Source organism: Peromyscus eremicus, chromosome 17 (genome assembly GCF_949786415.1).
Source record: "Peromyscus eremicus chromosome 17, PerEre_H2_v1, whole genome shotgun sequence".
Classification (NCBI taxonomy): Eukaryota; Metazoa; Chordata; class Mammalia; order Rodentia; family Cricetidae; genus Peromyscus; species Peromyscus eremicus.
This window is the reverse complement of record NC_081433.1, coordinates 60,685,671-60,702,227: the sequence shown is the minus strand read 5'-3', so window position 1 is coordinate 60,702,227 and position 16,557 is coordinate 60,685,671. Positions and strand designations below refer to the sequence as shown.

At 61.4% G+C, this 16,557-nt stretch overlaps 1 protein-coding gene across 1 annotated transcript; it reads left to right on the top strand.

Annotated features, from left to right (window-relative positions):
- The first annotated feature begins 3,727 nt into the window (after positions 1-3,727).
- Positions 3,728-15,457, top strand: Fcho1 (FCH and mu domain containing endocytic adaptor 1). Its single transcript, XM_059244492.1, has 24 exons — positions 3,728-3,875; positions 4,624-4,698; positions 4,817-4,958; positions 5,476-5,628; positions 5,790-5,894; positions 7,927-8,025; positions 8,097-8,193; positions 8,736-8,788; positions 8,864-8,964; positions 9,381-9,405; positions 9,621-9,678; positions 10,090-10,268; positions 10,358-10,382; positions 11,022-11,073; positions 11,395-11,489; positions 11,663-11,909; positions 12,623-12,731; positions 12,824-12,911; positions 13,007-13,115; positions 13,846-14,001; positions 14,192-14,324; positions 14,521-14,720; positions 14,901-14,956; positions 15,141-15,457. Exons 2-24 carry the CDS (start codon positions 4,655-4,657, stop codon positions 15,455-15,457), a joined length of 2,643 nt encoding a protein of 880 aa, XP_059100475.1. The 5' UTR covers positions 3,728-3,875; positions 4,624-4,654.
- The last annotated feature ends 1,100 nt before the right edge of the window (positions 15,458-16,557 follow it).

Genomic DNA, 16,557 nt, shown 5'->3' with positions numbered 1-16,557 from the left:
TATGCAAAGTCTCCAAAACTTTTCTGGGTTTTCTTTCTCCTACAGATGGAGAAACTGAGGCACAGAGCTGAGTGACTTGGAACCAGGTGAACAGTGGCTCCCGAGGGGTGGTTGGGACTCATGGCGCCCCCGACACTGGAGGGACCCCTGTACATCATGCCCAGACCTCCCACAGAAACCACCCACTGTTCAGACACAAAATCCACGTCCCTTCCTGACATTTGACCTTGGCAAGTAGCTTCCCCTCTCGGGAAATGACTCAGTTTCCCTACATCTGAAATGGCCTAGAACCATTCTGTCTAGAATTCAGGTGATTCAATACCACTCTAGCCCTTACCCACAAACTCCTATCACGCTTAAAACCCCCTCCCACCATGGCCTCCCCCATCCTAGTCCCTGTCCCCAAGCCCACGCTCAGCCCCATGAGACTGAGACATGTGTCCTGTTACCTAGGGCCACAGGGCCAAGCCCGAGGAATCTCTGGGGCCTGACCTGCTCTGGCCTGGGGCTGCACTTCTTAGTCCTCCCTGCAGCAGGGAGGGGGTGGGATTTCCCTCTTCAGGCCCTTGCTGGTTATGACTCAGCCCCCAAACTTACCTCTCTTTTCAGACGGATACTGGACAGAGGCCAGCAGGGTCTCCTCAGAGGACACCAGGATGTCATATTTTGGGGAACATTTCTGGGTAAGACCTGCTGCTCCTTCTGTTCCCTTTTTGTTCATCCTTCGCTGCTCTTATTATGGTGGAGGCTCACAGAGGGCTGTAGGGACTTTTATGGTCCAGGGGGAACTGGGCAGAAGAAGGTAGAGTCTAAAACATGGAGACACAGGTTGCCTTGACCTAGGGCAAGGAACACAAATTATAGCACTGAGAATCAGGCCTGGAGCAGCATGTGTATTCTGAGAATCGCTCAGCAGAACAGCATGAAGTTGGGCGTGGGAGCATACACCTGGGATCCTAGACCTAGGGATGCTGAGGCAGGAGAATGGCAGGTCCTAGCCAGTCTGTGCTAGACAGTAACGTGTTTCCACAAGTGACAGAACAGCATGGCCTCACACCTGGGCCAAACAAGCCCACCAGAGAAATTCCATGTTTTTTGTTTTTTTAACATCTTGGGAAATTTGTTCTTTGGGGAGGATTGACGCCCCCCCCCCAACCCATGCCCCTCTTGGCCACCTAGGCCTGCTGAAAACCAGGTCTGGGGATGGGGAAGAGAGACTCTCATAAAGCCACATCTGTGCCCTGAGAGAGGAGCTGCCATTCTTGGGGACACGGAGCGAGCCAGATCCTGCAGCCCGGCCCATCTCAGGGCTCCCCACAGCCCAGAGTGCTGTGGCCCTGGAGGCGGGTTTTCCAGGATGTGCGAAAGCCATTACAACCACAGGAAACACCCCGAGTCCATCTCAGAGGTGTGGCGCTGGGTGGCACTCAAGGACCGGGGTCCCCTCCCGGGTGGTTGGGCCAGGGAACTGGGGAGCCACCAAGGACGCGGAAGCAGCCCCAGAATGGGAGCCTGGAGTCTGAGAGGCATCAGGCTGGAAGGCCCCTTCCTCCCCAGCAGGCCCACAGCTTGCAAAGTGGTAGCTGGTTGCTAAGCAACCAGTTGCCCCTAGCAACAAGCCCCACTCCCTCCCATTCTCCCTCCCCAGCTGGGGCTCCTCTTACTTGCCTCCATTTTCTTAAAGGGCCCGCTGTCCCTCGCCACCTGCAGGGCCCAGATTCTCCCATGGCCTCTGAGTGACCGTGTGATGCCCGGGAGGTGGTGTCCTCTGGCTGTCCTGCAGCGGCGGCCTAGGAGGCGCCCATCGCGGGGGTGGTGGCAGTAGCTCCTGCAGGATTGTCAGTGTTTTATATTCCACGAGGTGTGAAAACGGGGGAAGTCAATGAGCAGAGAGAATAGAAGCCACCCCAACTTCCCTCCCATGCACACCCCAAGATAGCGCAGCTGCGAGGGCGCAGACCTTTGAGTCAGGATCCCACTGGCTCAGAGGTTCTCCCCCGGAAGGGGCTGGGCAACCAGCCTCAGTTTCCCCAGGAGGTACAGAAAATGAATGAGAGTTTTGTCTTCTGGGACATGGATCTATGGTTAAGACATCAGACTCCTTTTCTGTTGATTCCCTGCTGGGGATGGAGCCCAGTGCCTCAAATGTAATAGGCGGGGGCTCCACCCTGACCACGCCCCCAGCCCCTCACTGGGGATTCTAGACAGGGCTCCACCCCTGAGCCACGCCCCCAGCCCCTCCCTGGGGATTCTAGGCAGGGCTCCACCCCTGAGCCACGCCCCCAGCCCCTCACTGGGGATTCTAGGCAGGGGCTCCACCCCTGAGCCACGCCCCCAGCCCCTCACTGGGGATTCTAGGCGGGGCTCCACCCCTGAGCCACGCCCCCAGCCCCCTCACTGGGGGATTCTAGGCGGGGCTCCACCCCTGAGCCACGCCCCCAGCCCCTCACTGGGGATCCTAGGCTCCACCCCTGAGCCACGCCCCCAGCCCCTCACTGGGGATTCTAGGCGGGGCTCCACCCCTGAGCCACGCCCCCAGCCCCTCACTGGGGATTCTAGGCAGGGGCTCCACCCCCGAGCCACGCCCCCAGCCCCTCACTGGGGGATTCTAGGCGGGGCTCCACCCCTGAGCCACGCCCCCAGCCCCTCACTGGGGATTCTAGGCGGGGCTCCACCCCGAGCCAGGCCCCAGTGCTGACTGGTATTTGGGGTGCCCCGGGTCCTTTGAGACAAGTCAGGGTCAGAAGCCTAGAGAGCACTGGGAGCCATGGCACTGGGGTAGGAACCACGTTAAAATGTCCTTCGGCTGTCACCCAGAGTTCTGATCGGACACAGGCCCTGGACGCCGCTCCCCGGACCCTCGGCTGTCCGCCCGCTTCTCGGAGGCAGACAGCACTGAGGCCAGGCCCGGGAACCGGGCCAGTGGCTGGCTCTGCTCGCCCAGATAATGGGCTGGGCGGCCGTGCCTGGTGCAGCCTCCCCCGAGGATCCCCAGCAGCGGCAGGTGGGCTCGTTGTTACCCAGAGGGCCTTTGTGTCCAGCAGAGTACCAGACACATCTCACCACAAAGCCGTCCTGTGGCAGCCGCTACGGTCGCCACCGTTTTCCATAGGCGAGAGCTAGGGCTGGGGGTGCGGCCGCCACCCCAGAGTCCCCGTGCACTCCAGTTGGTGGGGTGGAGGGCCGGGCTGTGACCCTGGGGGAGGCCGGAGCTCTGGGGCCGTGGAACGGGTGGAAGCCGGCGGGTCCGGGAGGAAGCTAAGAGCTGAGGTGAGGAAACAGGAACGCACTGAGGACTTTTGGGGTGTTGGCCGCTGATATGGGTCCAGGGTGGGAGACGGTGATGGTGGCGGGGACGTGTGGACACGAGGCTGACCTAGGTTTGTTCCACTCTTGGCTTTGGTTGGAGAAATGCTTGCATTGCGAGCATCGGGATCTGAGTTCAAGGCCCCGGCGGCCGTGTGAAAAGCTGGCATGTTAGGACAGGTGGGAACCCAGCACAGGGGAGGCAGAGGCAGGAGGGTCTCTGAGGCTCTAGTCCCGGGCTTCGGGTTCAGGAAGACTCCGACTCCGAAAACGAGGTGGAGGAGGATAGAGGAAGACGTGTGGTGTCGACCTCTGGCCACGTGAAGGGGCACCCGGGAGGAGACGGTGCAGCCCGCTGATCCAGGGGGGGTCTCTCCGCATCTCAGCTGACGTTTCAGGGCTCCAGAGCCTGCGCTGTTGCTAGGCAACCTGGATGCCCTTCTCTGCCTTCTGCAGCTCCTCTCTCATCCCTTACAGGGTGACAAGAACCACGGCTTTGAGGTCCTCTACCATTGTGTGAAGCAGGGCCCTGTGGCCACCAAGGAGCTGGCTGACTTCATTAGGGAGAGGTGAGGCGCGGGGCACGCCCACGCGGGACACGCCCACGCGGGGGCACGCCCACACGGGGGCACGCCCACCAGGGCTCTGGCTCACCGCATCCTTACTGGGATCAAGGGTGCAGATCTCCTGGGGTTCCCGGAATCAAACGACTTAGTCCTCCAACCCCACGGGTCCATTTCTGCCTCAAGCCACTTCTGTTTTATTTCCTATTTTGAACTGTGTGGAGGGGTGGTGCTCATGCCCCGGCATACATGTGAAGGGCAGAGGACCGTAGTCGAGTTGATTGTCTCCTTCCACCCGTGGATTTTGGAGACTGAGCTCAGGTCGTCGGGCTTGGCTGCCAGCCCTTTACGCACTGGGCCATCTCACTGGCCTGCGTGCACCTTTTAAACCAGTCCCAGGGGTCTGGTGCCTCCGCTACTGAAAATGAGATCATGTACTCACAGGAGGGAGTTAAAACCCTGAGTGCTAGCATCAGAAGTGTAAACATGTATGATGCAGGCATGATGGTGTGCCCCCATAACCCCAGGGGGAGAGTTGAGGCTGAAGAATTACCGCGAATTTGAGGCCCGGCTAGGCCACTTATCTAGACCTTGTTAAAAAAAAAAAAACTAAAAAAGATTACTTAAGGAAAAATAAAATTATCCAATCAGTTTCCAAAACTCTGTTTTGAGAACGAGGTGTAGAGATGGGGAAACTGAGGCAGAGAAAGACCTGTCTCGGGGTACCTGAATCTTTGCCCCTTCTCCGATCCAGGGCCAGCATCGAAGAGACATACTCGAAGGCCATGGCCAAGCTGTCCAAGCTGGCCAGCAATGGGACCCCCATGGGGTGAGTGCAGCTGGCTGGGGGGCCTAGTGACCTCGGGCAGCCCGGGCCCTGGGGGACCCGACTTCCACCAAGTCCCATGTCAGCACCGTCAGCTGCACTGGACTCTGCCTGTCCCCAGGACCTTCGCCCCGCTCTGGGAGGTCTTCCGCGTGTCCTCCGACAAGCTGGCGCTGTGCCACCTGGAGCTGACCAGGAAGCTTCACGACCTCCTCAAGGACGTGCTGCGCTACGGGGAGGAGCAGCTCAAGGCCCACAAAAAGGTAGTGGGCCGCCCTGGCAGGCGTGCAGGGGGCTGGGGCACCCACGACCCCAGACGGGCCTGCGCACCCACTTACAAGCCCGCACCCCAGCCCCTCACTGGGGGATTCCTAGCTGTCATTTCATCCCTGAGCCACGCCCCCAGCCCCTCACTGGGGATTCTAGGCGGGGCTCCACCCCTGAGCCACGCCCCTAGCCCCTCACAGGGGATTCTAGGTGGGGCTCCACCCTGAGCCACGCCCCAGCCCCTCACTGGGGATTCTAGGCGGGGCTCCACCCCTGACCACGCCCCCAGCCCCCTCACTGGGGGATTCTAGGCGGGGCTCCACCCCTGACCACGCCCCCAGCTCCTCACTGGGGATCCTAGGCAGGGGCTTCACCCCTGAGCCACGCCCCCAGCCCCTCACTGGGGATTCTAGGCGGGGCTCCACCCTGAGCCACGCCCCCAGCCCCTCACTGGGGGGTCTAGGCGGGGCTCCACCCTGAGCCACGCCCCTCCCCTGCTTTTCCCTACCGCAGTGCAAGGAGGAAGTTCTGGGCACTGTGGATGCGGTGCAGGTGCTGGCCAGCGTGGGTCAGCTCCTGCCAAAGTCTCGGGAGAATTACCTGAGCCGCTGCATGGACCTGGAGCGGATGCGCAGAGAGAACACCAGCCAGAAGGAGATGGACAAGGTTTGTCGGCCTCCTTACCAGAGAGAGACAGCATGCCACACAGCCCTGGGCACTCAGCCGCGCGGCCACCTCCCTTGGCTTTCAGAAGATGGGTTGGCAGGGTGGAAAGCCACCCGACTGTCCCCATGACGACTCACACAGACCCTGTCTATGATCCCCAGGCAGAATCCAAAAGCAAGAAGGCAGCCGACAGCCTGAGGCGCTCTGTGGATAAGTACAACTCCGCCCGGGCGGACTTCGAGACCAAGATGCTAGAGTCTGCCCTGGTGAGAACCTCGCCCCGTGGCGGCTGGTCCCCACGCTCCCTGCAGGCGTGCCCTGTCCTCAGCTGCAGCCTCAGTCTCCCAGCTCCAGGGACCCGAGACAGGAGGATCAGGAATTCAAGGTCCTTCTGGGCTATCTATCAATATAAGGCCAGCCTTGGCATTCCGAGAAGGAGAAACCTTCATTTAAACAGACCCACTTAGGGGTTTGTAGCTGGAATTGAAGTTAAAACAGCCTTAAAATATATGGGCTGGTTTTATTTAGCAGTTTTTCTGCAATCCAATGTCTCTTAGCAGTGTTTACCCTTGGCTCTCATCAGCATTCAAATAATTCAAAGTCAGCGGAACACCATGCAGGATCCAGACACCTGTGTGTTCTCCATCCTTACGTGGCTTTTTCTTTTTATATTACTTTACTCTCTCTTTAAAGACTTTATTTATTTATTTATTTATTTTGGTTTTTCGAGACAGGGTTTCTCTGTGTAGCTTTGCGCCTTTCCTGGAACTCACTTTGGAGACCAGGCTGGCCTCGAACTCACAGAGATCCACCTGGCTCTGCCTCCCGAGTGCTGGGATTAAAGGCGTGCGCCACCGCCGCCCGGCAAGACTTTATTATTTAAACTTTTTTTTCTATGACTGCCCTTTTTTTTTTTTTTTTTTTTTTTTTACTTTCTTTCCTGAGCATCTAAGCACATTTTCAAGCATACTGTGCCTGTCTGTTCAGAGGAGTTTTTGGTCTGGCCCTGGCCTTTCGTGTGGCTCTCTGGCTGCATGAACGAAGCCTTAAACAGCCAGGCTACCTACCGCGGGGCTCCGCTTGGCACATGGCGCTGGCAGCTGTCTCCGCCCCCCTACAGTAGGTCCAGCAGGCTACCACACTGGCTCTGGGCAGAAGAAGCTGATGTTTGCCTCTCCATGAGAGCTTCATGCCCAAGGGCTTCTTCCAAGAGCAGCGTTACTGCCCCAGTTCTAGGAAGTTGGTGGGCCCGCGCTATGACAGGTTTTTTTTGGGGGGGGGTTGGTGTTTCGAGACAGGGTTTCTCTGTGTAGCCCTAGCTGTCCTGGGACTCGCTCTGTAGACCAGACTGGCCTCGAACTCACAGAGATCCACCTGCCTCCGCCTCCTGAGTGCTGGGATTAAAGGCGTGCGCCACTGCCTGGCCCATGGTTTCTAGTCTCTCTCCAGGTAGCTCACCAGCTTCTCTATGCATGAATATACGCGCCCGATGTTGGACGCCAAATATAGCAGATCTTTCTTTTCGGACTTTCTTTGGACCGCCAGCCCCCAAATAATGACGTGTAGACTTATTATTAATTATGAAAGTTTGGCCTTGGGTGTTCCCAGCTAGCTCTTCTAACTTAAATTAACCTGTTTCTATTAATCTACGTTCTGCCACGTGGCTTTTTAGCTCTCCTCCACTCTGTACACCAGACTTCCTCCGTGTCTTGCTGCCAGTCCTGCCTTTATTGTTCCCACATCCGCTCTCTTCCAGCAGGCCCGCCTATCCTCTCCTGCCTAGCTATTGGCCATTCTGCTCTTTATTAAATCATCAGGTGCCTTAGGCAGATGAGGCAAAACATAGACACATCCTCATGCGGTGTGAGCGAATATCCCGGAACATGGTTTTGCTGCCGTGATGATGCCTTTGTTTGGTGGGTGCGGGGGGCGTCAGGCATGGCTGGATCCAGGTGTTCCAATGGCGTCACTGGAATGTCCTCTCTCTGCGGTTGGTTCCTCCGCTGACAGGGGGCACGCTGGGGCGCGTGTGTGGAAAGAGTAGCTGTGTCTCTCAGGGCCATTTTCCTTTATGTAGACTAGGCTGGTCTCGAACTCACAGAGATCCTCCTGCCTCTGCCAGTACTGGGATCAAAGGCCAGCACCTGGGAGGGCAGGGAGGTTGGGGGCAGCAATATCCTTTTGACTGGTAGCTAAAATCTGAAGGCAGAACCTCCTTGGTGCATCCCTAAGCCGGGCAGAGCGGGAGCTGGGCTGATCTGATTGGCCAGCCTGGGTCACGTGCCCCTCCCCTCGCAGCGCTTCCAGGCCATGGAGGAGGCGCACCTGCAGCACATGAAGGCCTTGCTGGGCTCCTATGCGCACTCGGTGGAGGACACCCACGTGCAGATCGGGCAGGTGAGGAGGGCCCGCTCCCCTGGCCCGCCCCACGGGGCCCGCCCCCTCACGCCCTGCCCCCGCCCACCCAGGTGCACGAGGAGTTTAAGCAGAACGTGGAGAATGTGACGGTGGACATGCTCCTGCGGAAGTTTGCCGAGAGCAAGGGCACCGGCCGCGAGAAGCCCGGTGGGTGACCGCGGGCTCCCTGGCCCTCGGGTTCCTCTTGGGCGGTTCTGACCCCAGCACGCAGGGGAGGCGTCCGATGGCTGATCTCACACAGTCCTGGCCTAGACCCGAACCCCCAAGGGGTCATGAAAGCTCGCCTCGGAAGCTCGGCTGTTTCTCGCTGTCTCTAGAGCCTAAGGAAGCCATGGAGGGTGTTGAGCGCAAGATGCCCTTGTCGAGAGCAAGGTTGATGGCCAGGCTGGGGTTGGGTCCTTTTCTCATTTCTTGCTGTGTGACCCTGGTCACAAGTCTTGACTTCTCTGAGCCTGCTTCCTCATCGCTAAAGTGGTGATCACAGTCCCCTAACTGCTGGCATGCTGTGTCCCCGGACCCAGGTGACAGGAAAGCTGCCCTCCTTGCTCTCTATGTCCGGTCAGCCGGGTCTACCAGCCTGGGTCCCTTTCTCATGCCCTCCACGGCGTCCACTGCGGAGCTGGCCGGCGTGCTGTGTCGGGGCGGGCCTGCTTCCACTCCCTAGACTTACTTCCTTTTTGTTGACCCAGGGCCTCTGGACTTCGATGCCTACAGCACAGCTGCCCTGCAGGAAGGCAAGTACGTCTGGGCCTGGATGCCCAGGCTAGACCAGGAGTGTGGGAGGGGGTTCCGAACAAAAAGAGGGAGAGCCTTCCAGAGGTTAGCTGCCCTCCCTCTGTCCACAGCAATGAAGCGTCTCCGAGGAGCCAAGGCCTTCCGCCTCCCGGGACTGAGCCGGCGGGAGCCCCGTGCATCTGTGTGAGGAAGTGCCCCATGCTGGCCCAGGCTAGCCCAAAACCCTTCCACTTGCTCCAGCTAGCACAGAAGTCCCCTGTGGCACTCTCCCTGTCTCAGACCAGCCCAGGATCACTTCTGCCTGGGCTAGCCCAGAAAGACCTCTGTCCTAGGCTAGCCCAAGAGAGCCACTCCCCAAACTAGTCTGGAATTCCTCCTTTCACCCAGGCTGGGCCAGAAGGTGCTTGGCCCATCGTAGCCTAGGCTGGCCATCATCCCTCCAAGGCTAGCTCATTTTCCAAGGCTAGCTCCTTATCTGCTCTGCTGTTTAAAGCTATCTCTGAAGCCCAAGGGTCCCGGCCAGTGGGCTAGCTTGGGGTAACATGGTGGGCATCCCTTCTGGGGGCTCTGGGCACTCACCCCTGTTCCTCTGTCCCCAGTGACTTCCTGGAGTCTGATTCAGGGGTGAGTACTGTGGGGGAGGGGCGGCGGGTAGGCGGGGCTTGACATTCAAGCCTGAGAGGTGGAGGCCTAGGTGGGGCTCAGAATCAAGTCCCTTGTGAGGGACTGAAACTTGACTCGGTTTCCCCTTGGTTTGCCTACGTCCCTGGAATACCTTCTGGTGGGGCCCGAGTGGGCAGGATGAAGGGTCACCAGAGGGAACCTGGCCATGTCCCCAGGTGCCTGCAGAGGTGGATGACGAAGGCTTCACTGTGCGCCCCGATGTGTCTCAAAGCAATATCCTTTAGGTGACTCTGTGTCCCCCAGGGAGGGCCAGGCGCAGGCCTTGTCCTGTGTGCTTCCCAATGGTAGAGAGAGGGAAGGGTGAGAGCCAGGCCGTGGCTGCCCACCTCTTTAGTGCAGCACGGGAGGCAGAGGCAGGCGGACCTTGGAGTGTGAGCCCAGCCTGTGAGTTCCAGGCCAACCAGGGCTATGCAGAGAAATCCTGTCTCAAAATAAATATGGACAGACAAGACAGGTGGACTTTCATGGGGGACATCCAGGAGGGCTTCCTGGAGGAAGGGCACCAGTGTTGGGCTGTAGTGGCTGAATAGAAGCCCCCTGAGCATGAGGGTCAAAACTAACTGTACAGGACCTCTGGCTGGGGAGTGTGGTCAATTCAAGCTTGGCTCCTTGACAGCGGCCCACGCACGGCCGAGCCCCCGCGACTCTCCTCTAGTGACTCTGACTTCGACGACGAGGAGCCTAGGAAGTTCTACGTTCACATCAAGCCCGCCCCCACCCGCACCGTGGCCTGCAGCTCTGAGGCCGCAGCTGCCCAGCTCAGGGCCACAGCTGGCAGCCTCATCCTCCCGCCAGGCCCAGGGGTGAGCCGGACGACCGGAATGGTGAGGGGCACAGGGGCCAACGGGCTGCAGCTGAGCTCCGGGTGCTTGAATTTTCGCTTTTTTCCCAGGGCACCATGAAACGTCACTCGTCACGTGAGTAGCCCGGCCTGTCTGGGGTGAGAAGGTGGAGAGGAGCGGGCTGGACGGCCGGGAGTGGGTGGGCTGGACGGCCGGGAGGGGAGCGGGCTGGACGGCCGGGAGTGGGTGGGCTGGACGGCCGGGAGTGGGCGGGCTGGAAGGCCGGGAGGGGAGCGGGCTGGACGGCCGGGAGGGGAGCGGGCTGGACGGCCGGGAGTGGGCGGGCTGGACGGCCGGGAGGGGAGCGGGCTGGACGGCCGGGAGTGGGTGGGCTGGACGGCCGGGAGTGGGTGGGCTGGACGGCCGGGAGTGGGTGGGCTGGACGGCCGGGAGGGGAGCGGGCTGGACGGCCGGGAGTGGGTGGGCTGGACGGCCGGGAGGGGAGCGGGCTGGACGGCCGGGAGTGGGTGGGCTGGACGGCCGGGAGTGGGCAGGCTGGACAGCGGCTGACCGGCGCTCACCCTCGGCTCCTCCTCCACCGAACAGCTTCTCTGTGGGACTGATGGGAGCTGGGCGGGCCGCCGGGGACAGGCCTCGAGCCCCAGGCCTCCCTCCGTCCCCTCTGCCCGCTCTGCTGGTCACTTTGGGCCTCCGGCTGACAAACGCCAGCCGAGGTCCTGCTGTGACAGAAGCTCAAGGCTCTGTCTGTCCTAGGGGACACTTCTGGGAAGCCACAGAGACCTCGGTCGGCCCCACGGACCGGCAGGTGGGTCTCGCGGGGATGTGACGGAGCAGGCGGATGGGTCCCCTGTCCCTGCCTCGGGCTTCCTCACCCCGGCCGATTGAGGACACTTAGGAGGCGTCTGCTGCGTTCTGTGCTGCGCTGGGTCCGGGAGGCCTGTGGCTTTAACTGTGGATGAGGCTGGCGTGTCACCAGGAGCCTGGGCACGGGGAGACCTTGCCTGGTCTTAGTGTGGTGACGCAGATGCTGGGGAGCATGGCTGCGCTGGGTGGGCGGCAGGAGCCCTGCAAGGCTGTGGGAAAGCCTCAGGTGCGAGGCTCGACCCGTCCCTGTCGCCGTCCCCAGCTGTGCCGAGAAGCCGCTGGCATCGGAGGAGCCGCTGTCTAAGAGCCTCTTCGGGCCGCCGCTGGAGTCCGCCTTCGACCATGAGGACTTCACGGGTAGAGGGGGTGTGCGCGGCAGGGAGAGCGGGTCGGGCCCCCCAGTGGGTGGGGACTGGCTGGAGGGGCGGGGCTGGGACCGTGGTCCCGTGGAGGGCCTGCTGATGCGGGAGGTGACGGCCGGGCGTGGGCGCGGACTGTGCTGACCACGCCCTGGCCGTGCTCCCTCGTAGGCTCCAGCAGCCTGGGCTTCACATCCAGCCCGTCCCCGTTCTCTTCCTCGTCCCCCGAGAACGTGGAGGACTCGGGCCTGGACTCCCCATCGCACGCTGCCCCCGGCCCGTCCCCTGAGTCCTGGGTCCCCCGGCCAGGCACCCCGCAGAGCCCACCCACCTGCAGGACGCAGCACCCTGAGGCCAGGGGCCCAATGCCCCGTGCACCCTCGCCAGGCCCCTGGGGGCCAGAGGCAGGCGCAGGTGAGCTGGAGCCCAGCGGGCGTCCCTGGCAGGCTGGGCGCCAGGTGGAGGCCCTCCTAGGAGGGACCACCCGATGGTCAAGCAAAGGCCCTGGGGCAGGAGGGCAGGTGTTGACTTGGCCTCGTGGTGCTGGAGTCTCCTCTGGGCCAAGAGGCTGGGAGCGGAGCTGCAGGAGTTGGGGCGCCTAGAAGGATGGATGGGCCTAAGACAGCTGTGGGACTCGGAGTTTGAAGGAGGCGTGGCTGCACCCTGTGGCCACCGCTGGATGGAGATGTCATCCAAAAGGTCGAAATGGGCATCCACCAGCCCAGGCTGCAGGGAAAGCAGCTGGCCCGGAGCCTAAGCAGCTGGAGGGTGGGGTGGGCTAGAGCAGTCAGGCTCTGTGGTTCCGCCAGCTGAGGGTCTGGTCAGACTGACAGGCAGCTAGCTGGCATCCACGGGACAGAATCTGGTTCTCGGCAGAGCCAAGGGGGTGGGACATCAGAGTGACAGGCCCAGCTGATAGCAGGGAGTCCATCACTCTGTAGATGGAGGTCACTGAGTCACCAGACCTGTGGCTTGTTCGCCTCCTGAGCGGCCAGTGCTTGTACAGGCCCGGCAGCGGCGCCCACCCTTACCCACCTGCCCGTCTGCAGCCTGGGTGTTACCCACGAGCCCTCGGCCCATTGTCTGTTCTTCAGGGCTGATACCCCCAACTCCTGGCGAGTCTCAGCCCAGCCTTGTTCTCACTCTAGACGCCACCACCCGGGAGGGTCTGGCTGCGCCACCCAGGAGACCTCGGTCCAGGAAAGTGTCCTGCCCACTCACCAGGAGCAACGGTGACCTGGTGGGTGACACGGCAGCGAGGCCGTTCCCGTGGGGCCGCCCCTGCAGGCAGCTCGGGGCAGCTCACAGCCCTGACTCTCTCCTGCCCTGCAGTGCCGGTCCCTCAGCCCCTCCCCGCTGGGATCTTCTGCCCCGAGCATCGCCCCGGATCGGCCCAACTTCTCCACCCAGATGGGACATGGTTTGTGGGGACAGCTCCCCTTGGGGCCCTTCTCTGTCGGGGACGGTGGCTGAGTGGGTGGGGCCTGCCCCGCCTCTGACCCCGTCCCCCCACAGGTATCTCACGTGGCCCCAGCCCTGTGGTCCTGGGATCCCAGGACACCCTGCCTGTGGCCACGGCCTTCACTGAGTATGTCCACGCCTATTTCCGTGGTCACAGCCCCAGGTAGGCGGTCTCAGGCACAGCGATGCCAAGTGCAGGGTCAACCTGAGGGCGTGGGACTGAGGCTAGGGAACCCTGAGGCTCTTCTAAGGAGGCTATGGTATTGAGCTGAAGGGAACTGGGGTGCGGACATGTCGTGGTGAACTGGGGACCCTGAAGCTGGCTTGCCATCCCCGGGGTTGACATTAAGCCACAGAGAAGAGGGGATCTTTAGACCCCGAACCCAAGCTAGAGGTGCTCAAAACACCAGTGATTCCTGGTGGCCCAGGAGAAAAGGGACCTAGAGGAGATACGTTCCTTAGCCCAAGCTTGGTGTGTGCGTGTGTGTGTGTGTGTGTGTGTGTGCGTGTGTGTGTGTGTTTCACACCACCAGGCAGGGGTGTGTGCGTGTGTGTGTGTGTGTGTGTGTGTGTGTGTGTTTGTGTTTCACCCCACCAGGCAGGGGTGTGTGTGTGTGTGTGTGTGTGTGTGTGTGTCACCCCGTCAGGCAGGGGTGTGTGTGTGTGTGTGTGTGACCCCGCCAGGCAGGTGTGTGTGTGTGTGTGTGTGACCCCGCCAGGCAGGTGTGTGTGTGTGTGTGTGTGACCCCGCCAGGCAGGGATGGAAGAGGAGGAAGTCGGGGAGACGGTGCTGGAGACAATCGGAGCCTCACAGGAGCGTTGGTGCCAGCGGAACGGGAGGGTGGGAAACGCGGAGCCCTGGTCCCACACCCAGTGCTTCCCTGGCTCCCCAGCTGCCTGGCTCGAATCACCGGGGAGCTGACCATGACCTTCCCCGCCGGCATTGTGCGCGTGTTCAGTGGGACCCCACCCCCACCCGTCCTCAGCTTCCGGCTCGTGCACACGGCCCCCGTAGAACACTTTCAGCCCAACGCGGACTTGATCTTCAGGTGCCTTTCACGGGCCGTGGGAGAGGGTCTCAGATGCCCCGGGGCCAGGGGCTCAGGGCCTTAAGTGACTGCAGCGCCTCCCGCCTGTTGCTGTGTGACGTGAGGCCGGTGGCTTTCCCTCTCTGGACCTACCTCTCCCACCACGGCCTCTCAGGCTGGAGATGAGGGTGTTCTGTCCCCGTCTCTGCAGTGACCCCTCCCAGAGTGACCCGGAGACCAAAGACTTCTGGCTGAACATGGCGGCGCTGACGGAGGCCCTGCAGCACCAGGCGGAGCAGAACCCCACGGCCTCCTACTACAACCTGGTGTTGCTGCGCTACCAGGTGGGGAGCGGAGGGCGGGCGCAGAAGTGGGGCAGACGGGAGGGTGGAGCCCGGCCCCGCTCCCTCCTGCCCTCTGCCGGCCGCACTGCGTGTGGGCGCCGGTGGCTGCCCGTGCACCGGCGAGGCGGGGTGGTGCCCACCCGGGGCGGGGGACACGGCGATGTCGCCCAGCCACCCGCGTCTTCTCGTTCCTAAGTTCTCCCGCCCTGGGCCCGAGTCAGTGCCCCTGCAGATGAGCGCCCACTGGCAGTGCGGGCCCACGCTCACGCGGGTCACGGTGGAGTACAGCTACCGAGCGGGCGCCACCGCCGTGTCCACGCCGCTCACTAACGTCCAAATCCTGCTGCCCGTGGGAGAGCCGGTGGCCAGCGTGCGTCTGCAGCCTGCCGCCAGCTGGTGAGCCCCCCAGTGCCCCGTGAACACACAGGCCAACAAACAAGGGCTTTCCGGGTCCCGGGGCGGCTGTGCCACGCCGCAACTCCTGCACGGGTCGGGAAACTGAGGCTCCGCTGCGCAGCGGGTTTGCAGGGGCCACACAGGTCACTCAGCAGCTGACCCATCTTCCCTTGCCACCAGGAGCACGGAGGAAAAGAGGTTCACGTGGAAGCTTCCAGATGTGTGTGAGGCAGGGGGTGAGTCGCGGCTGTGATGAGGTCTGCTGCGTGGGAAAAACCGAGGGTGGTCAGCACTTGTCAAAACCGGGGACACTCCGGCCCGTGGCACCTGCGGAATCCCAGAGTGGGGTTCTCAGGGGCCAGGCCAGGCCTGTGCAAAGGGCCTGCGGCAGGAGCACTCCCCTGACCCCAGGCCCCGCAGGCTCGGGACGTCTGTCGGCCAGCTGGCAGCCGCAGTCGGGGCCCAGCACCCCCAGCCCCGTGGCCGCGCAGTTCACCAGCGAGGGCGCCACGCTGTCCGGCCTGGACCTGGAGCTGCTGGGCGGCGGCTACCGCATGTCCCTGGTCAAACGGAGATTCGCCACAGGTAGCTGCGGGGCCGGGGCTGGGCTCGCGGGCCGGCACGGGAGAAGCCCGCGCGAGGCCCCTGCTCTCTCCCCGCAGGGATGTACCTCGCCAGCTGCTGAGGAGACGTCGGTGCTCCCGGACTCTGCCCTCCCACCCGCCACAGCTCCCTGAGCTCCCGGGCTGGACTCCTTGGAGAGGAGCCCCCGTCCCAGCCTGGCTGAGCCAAGACTCCTCCGTCCTCCCTCGCAAGCAGGCCCGGGCCTTTTCGTATTCTTTAAATAAACACTTTTCTAACAAAATAAGGAATCCACGTTCCCATTCTGTCTTCCAAAGCCAGACCAGGAAGGGAGCGGGGTGAGGATGGGGGGAAGGAGGGGGTGCTGGTACCCATAATGCGTTTCATCTCCAGGGCTGCCCTCTACCCTCTGTCCCCCTGACTCACCTGACCCACAGCTTGGCTAAAGGGAGGTGGATTTCCTGAAGCAGCTGTTCTCAACCTTCCTAAGGCTGCGCCCCTTTAATACAGTTCCTCCGAGATGATGCCAGGGTTGCAGCTATCTTAGGGAAGGGTCAGTCGGGGGCAGCAGGCCCTCGGACAAATTGTTCTGAAAACAAGCAAACAAAAAACACCAGACGGTGTGCTGCTCCTCTGCCCCTAGACCCGACAATTAGGAGCTGCACAAAAACAAGTTCCACAGGTTGGGGATTTAGCTCAGTGGTAGAGCGCGCTTGCAAGGCCCTGGGTTCGGTCCTCAGACATTTCTGCCACAACCTAAAGGCTATGATACAACACGACTGGCACAATAACAGAGCACCAGCTGTGTCCTGTGGGGTGTTTTCTGCTGTTGTAGATTGTATACCACAGCTGTCGCAGGGAAGGAGTTTCCTGCAGATAAAGATGGGATGTCAGAGGATACGGTCCGCCGGGGATGTAGGTGCGATGATATAAACTGCTAGAGGAGATGGCGATTTCCTGCAGCTGCAACTCTCCAGTCAGTTCCGACCAAGCGTCTCTGACCTGAAGTGAGCACCGTCCTGAGCTTGTATACAGAGTCGGAATTCCCCTAGATCTCCGGCTCTAACCACTGTAAAACCCGGCCCCACTGCTGCTCAGGGCCTCTCCTGCTCTGCAGCTGTGGCAGATGGAAGGAGAGGCCCAAGTTAACTCCCAACAATAAAAAGACTGTTTTTGCATTGGATTTGGTCTCTTGGTGGTCTTTGGGGGACTCTGGGTACAACATCTCATGTTGTGGTGACCCCCCCCACCATAA

What these genes read in the sequence shown, in the direction of transcription:
- Fcho1 (XM_059244492.1), top strand. Translation starts at nt 4,655, where the DNA reads ATGGCCAAGCTGTCCAAGCTGGCCAGCAATGGGACCCCCATGGG. An exon ending in CCCACGTGCAGATCGGGCAG is followed by an intron (nt 8,026 to 8,096) that starts GTGAGGAGGGCC and finishes CCGCCCACCCAG; the next exon opens with GTGCACGAGGAGTTTAAGCA. An exon ending in CGACCATGAGGACTTCACGG is followed by an intron (nt 11,490 to 11,662) that starts GTAGAGGGGGTG and finishes GCTCCCTCGTAG; the next exon opens with GCTCCAGCAGCCTGGGCTTC.